This window comes from Hippocampus comes, unplaced genomic scaffold, assembly GCF_001891065.2.
Source record: "Hippocampus comes isolate QL1 unplaced genomic scaffold, H_comes_QL1_v1.1 scaffold174, whole genome shotgun sequence".
Lineage (NCBI taxonomy): Eukaryota > Metazoa > Chordata > Actinopteri > Syngnathiformes > Syngnathidae > Hippocampus > Hippocampus comes.
The window spans coordinates 2,787,550-2,793,056 of record NW_017805983.1 but is presented as its reverse complement, the minus strand read 5'-3'; the positions used below and the strand labels follow the sequence as shown (position 1 = coordinate 2,793,056).

At 39.8% G+C, this 5,507-nt stretch overlaps 1 protein-coding gene and 1 long non-coding RNA gene across 3 annotated transcripts in view; both read left to right on the top strand.

The window, feature by feature from the left end:
- LOC109528302 (nectin-4-like) overlaps nucleotides 1-5,507 on the top strand; it is a 13,264-nt gene that overhangs the window by 2,023 nt on the left and 5,734 nt on the right. The window contains exon 2 of one of the 2 annotated variants that reach the window (XM_019890695.1): nucleotides 5,046-5,089. In XM_019890695.1, the coding sequence (XP_019746254.1) occupies nucleotides 5,046-5,089 (44 nt within the window). Of the gene's footprint in view, nucleotides 1-4,851; nucleotides 5,090-5,507 lie in introns of those variants that run through there. The other variant, XM_019890696.1, reaches the window with a different exon arrangement.
- LOC109528310 (uncharacterized) lies at nucleotides 3,564-4,140 on the top strand. Its single transcript, XR_002170671.1, has 2 exons — nucleotides 3,564-3,916; nucleotides 4,050-4,140. It is a non-coding gene; the product is annotated as an uncharacterized LOC109528310 (long non-coding RNA).

Genomic DNA, 5,507 nt, shown 5'->3' with positions numbered 1-5,507 from the left:
CTTAAATTGCATATCACGGCAGACATCTCAAAATACATAGTCTTCTGGGGGCTAAGCATATATTAATACATTTTGGTAGAGAGGAATATAGGCCTACTGTCATATAGGTTATGTTATCGGGCATCCTTCTAATTCCCTTGAACAACCAAGATTGAACTTTTGAACTCTTTATAATTTCTATTATCTAGTCCAGTTAAAGTCCAGGGGAGGAAGCCCCATCATAGTAAAGAGGATACTAATGTGATGTGTGTAGTTCTTCATAGCCTCTTCATTTTGCTCTCAAAGTGCACGGAATTGATGGATTTTTAACAGAATGTAGAAAAAAATTCTCCCGGGGGGGGGCATGCCCCCGAACCCCCCTAAAGGGGCTGTGTTCCCCTTGGGGCTAAGCCCCCCTTGTTCTTGAAACCTAGTGACGCCCCTGCCTGAACGCCTAACATGTGGACATTTTCGACCGTTTTTAAAAAATTATTAAAAAATAAACCTTCGTTATCCCGTGAGGGCCGTAGGTCTGGGGTTAACTAATAACTACTGCTCCCCGGCTATCCAACCCGACCAGTCTGGTACGAATCCGATGTTGTAATTGGGAATAAAAGGCCTCCGAAAAGGGACAATATGCCCTTATTCCCGAAAAGTTGGCCTGAACGCCTAACATGTGGACATTTTCGACCGTTTTTAAAAAATCATCAAAAAATAAACCTTCGTTATCCCGTGAGGGCCGTAGGTCTGGGGTTAACTAATAACTACTGCTCCCCGGCTATCCAACCCGACCAGTCTGGTACGAATCCGATGTTGTAATTGGGAATAAAAGGCCTCCGAAAAGGGAAAATATGCCCTTTTCCAGAAAAGTTGGACTGAACGCCTAACGTGGACATTTTCGACCGTTTTAAAAAAATTATTAAAAAATAAACCTTCGTTATCCCGTGAGGGCCGTAGGTCTGGGGGTAACTTCAGCTCCCCCGGCTATCTAACCCGACCCTATCTGACTACTTGTACCAGGCCAGATTTAAGCTTTGTGGTAAGCAGGTTGTCACAGTATTTTGCAGAGCCGACAGAGGAGCAGTGGGTCACTGTGAAACATGTGTTAAGATACCTAAAAGGCACTTCTGACAAAGGTTTGAATTTCAAAAGAGTTGACAATGAAGAGCTAGGCATTAAAGCCTACGGCGATGCAGATTGGGCATCTGACTCCAGCGACAGGCGCAGTACCACAGGATACTGTGCTAGTCTCAGTAAAAACAGTGCTTTAGTTTCCTGGAAAACTAAGAAGCAGCCTACAGTTGCGCTTTCCACCTGTGAAGCAGAATATATGGCTCTTGCTTCGACAATACAAGAGTGCTTGTATCTAGAACAGTTACTAGAGGCTATTGACGACTACCAATACACAAAAACAACGGTGTACGAGGACAACCAGGGGACAATTGCCCTTGCTAAAAATCCTGTTCATAGACAGAGGTGTAAGCATGTGGACATAAAGTACCACTTTATCAGGTCCACAGTTAATGAGGGTAAAGTAAATTTGGTGTACTGTCCTACTGAAGTTATGGTTGCTGACATTATGACTAAGCCAGCCACCAAGTCAAAGTTGATTGAGTTTGCACCCATTGTTTTTGGGATTTGAAATGTGTGAGACAGGGTCCACATTGTTTTCTATCTTGTTGTATTTAATTTTGTTTACATTACAGCAAACTGAGTATAAGTGGGGGTGTTAAGAAACGATATCTTGTATCCTCATTTTCGTAATGCTGTGATGTGTTCTTTATGATTTAAATGTGTCATTGGGACATAATACTTGTTTATTTAGAACGGATCTGGCAACCCAAATCCGGTCTGTATTCGGCGCGAAATGTCTTCTTCCTGTTCAGTGGTGATGAGAAGCGGCTGCTCTCAGTGCAGTCGGCAAAATAAACATGCCACGAGTTTGAGTTAAGTGAAGAAAATAAATCTCTCGTCATTATTTTCCCAAATATACCCCGAACGAAGCGCACATCTCAACAGTATATGCCGATTTTGTCGACTCCCAAAATAAATTGTATTTTTGTAATCCTATTTTTTTGTCATCATTGTATTTTCTTCAAAGGATACGCTATTGTATACACTTGTGTTTCTTTGAGCATGAGAACACTAGACAAAGAACAATAAAACGAAATAAATGCATTTCAAAACATTTATGTTTACTAATGAAACTCATGTGGGGGCATAACCTCTTACTTCATTTTAGATTATGCGGCCATTACGAAGAGAATTGCTCCTCTTGGACTCACTGTATCAGAGTCATCCCGATGGGTTTGCTGATGTGGACTACAGAGCCCTGTTTAGGTTGATAGATAAGACACACTGCATGCAGAGTTTGCTTTATGTTCTGGCTACGTTCATATAGCCTTTACAGATACATAGCCTGATTCTGGTAAGATTTGGCACGTTCCTATAGCCTGTACTGGAAGTTCCTACTGTTTTTAATAGTGTGTACTTAATGCAAGTTATTCCTATGTCAAAATATGCTTGTTTTTCCCAAAAGAAATCTTTCACAGCAAATTGACCCAGGGCCATGGACAGAAATTACCGGACATGATATGGGGAACCTGCCACGCCAGCTCAGGAGTAACGACTGTGGGATTTTTGTCCTCATGGTTAGACACATTTTTTTGAGTTATTTTATGCTGGTGTCTGAAAACATTGTGAAGACACTGCTTAACTACTTACTCTGTTCCAGTATACGCTGTCCCTTCTCCTCAATACTGAGTTTGAGTTCCAAGAGGCAAGATAAAATACCATTTAACAACATTTACTGCAACAAAAAATATAGGCAATGTTGCATCAAACTATTAATTCCAAGGTGATGTATACTGAACGATTAAGACTCGTCTTGTCGTGAACAATCAGATGGACATGCCACTCATCAGAAAATGGTGGTGTCTGTTTCTGATGGAACGTTTTGAAATCGAGGGGTATGACAGCCTTTCATATGTGTGCTAATTTTGATCATACATCTTTAAAAGTGTACTGGCAGAATATATAAAACATTACAGGAGTGTCATAACAGAACTCACAAAAGTATGACATCATTCCAATACAATGCTGAAGAATAATTGTCTTGTTTTCAAGTCATGGACAGCGGTTCGCATTTTGGACGGATGAGGCGAGAGCATTGCTTCAAGGACTCAAAGCCCCTGTATACAGGGTACCAAGCCGTCTCTTCGCCACCTCCAGTGCCCATGCCGCAAGGTGGACGCATGAAAAAAAATCCCTCATCGACAGATTACTCAAAAATGTCCCATCTGCCGTATTATGTTCAATAAGAAAAACATTAAAAGGCATATTGAAAGAAAGCACACTAAAAGGCAAAAGGATGTGACAGCAATGCACCACCTCGAGAATGAGTGCATCGATCCCATTAATGGAATATATGCTGTTTCAAAGTCTCACTGTGGTACTTGTATTCCCCTTCATGTTCAGCTTAAAATATGGGGTGAAAATCATCATGTTTCATGTGAATCATCCGACTGCCAGAGAAACATGGAATTTGCATTGAGGAGTGGATTGCCTTCTCATCAGGTCCATAGTATACTGTTCATTGTATGCTTCACACCCTGTGCTAAAGGAGGAGACTCTGACCGAGATGGTTAGCAGCAAGTGGTTTGCTGAGGACAAGAAGCTGCTGTGCCTTGCGCGACAAAAGCATGCCAAAGAAAACAACATTCCATTGTCTGTATACACCAACATTGGAACCCCACAGTCCAAAAAGTGCATATCGATTTTTTTGTATTTGTAGATTGAAATATTTTAGAAAATATTCACACAATGTACAAATCCTTTTCTCTTAATAGGCTATTATTTATGGTCTCGCCGTGACCCACAAGGTCTCAGTGGCACATGCCGAAAACTTATTTATTGTTGGACAAACGTTACACACAAGGTAAGAGTAAACCATCTAATTCTCTTTCAACTAAAATGCAATTAAATCCTTACTCCCTTTCTCATGTCCCAAATAATACATTTCAAAACATTTCAGTTTCTGTTGCATTTCATGTTTTACAACCTTATTTCAGTGAAAGAGACCAATTTGAGCAGAGGATCGAAAAGGAGTTGCGACAACAAGGGAAGTGAATGAGTGAGCAATAAAGTGCTTTTTCAAAAATATTTTTGGTGTTTTATTTGCCTACAGTGCTTTAGAAATTGACATGGATCATTTAGGGAATATAGGTATACATTTTGGTGGGGATACAGAATCTGGTTTTATTTTATATTTATTATAATGCATAAAAAGCCAGGTGTTGTGTAATTTTTGTATTATATTAAAACCTTATGAATTATTGACTCTACTCGTCAAAATACAAATAAGTCAAAGTAATTATTGTATTATATTAAATGGACATGGATCATTTAGGGAATATAGGTATACGTTTTGGCGGGGATACAGAAGCCAGGTGTTTTGTAATTCTATTCAATTAAAATTCTATTCAAAGTAATTCTATCTCAAACCTACCATCCCAAACAAAGTAATTCTATCTCAAACCTACCATCTCAAACTTACCACAGCCACTTAGGGACTTTATTTTGAAAATCCATTGACCTAAACTTACCACAGCCACTTCCGGCGTATGTCTGCCATAGCCTAAATCTACCTCCTCCGAGTCTGCAGCTGGATATTATTGCGACCAGTCTGGTACGAATCCGATGTTGCATTTGGGAATAAAACGCCCCTGAAATGGGAAAAGAGGACCTTATTCCCGAAAAGTTGGCCTGAACGCCTAACGTGGACATTTTTCACCGTTTTAAAAAAATTATTAAAAAATAAACCTTCGTTATCTTTTCACCGTTTTTAGAAGCAGAGACAGATGTGCCTCAGTACATAAAAGAGGTGTTGTTAAATGTGCGGGAATTAACACAGTAAAATGGCACTCTCATGCATTGACCGTGTGTGTATTCTGTGTAATGTACTAAATTACTGACAGTAAGCAGGGCATTAGTGTTACTTTTGCTTTCGTTTGAGTACTTAACTACAAAACGAAATGGAACCGAAACGGTTGCACCCTTCTCTGCAGAAAGATGTGGCTGCAGTTGTTTCTCATGTGCTTGCTTCTGAAAGGTGAGTTGGCTTCATGGGTGTCATTAGGCCTATTTTAGGGAGGCTTCAGCCTCCCTAAAAATGTCTTTAGCCCCCCTAAATAATTTCATTGCATTATTTAAAAAAAAGTATTATTTATTTTTCCTGTACTTTTGCTAATATATTGCATCAAATTCAATGAAATGTGGCCATTTTAAATTATATTTCGATAACCTGCCATTATTGTGAGGTTAAATCTCCCAGGTTTCCTGAACGCAACAGGTGTTGCGTTAGCATTTGACGTGTCTGTCACCATCGCCACATCAAATGCTAACGCAACAACTGACAGTTCATTGCCGAAAGTCAGGTTGAGTCGACAGCATGGATATTCGACAGTTTTTTAGAAAGGTAAATTAAGTATTCAATGCATCCATGCTGGTAAAACTAGTGACTATAGTCC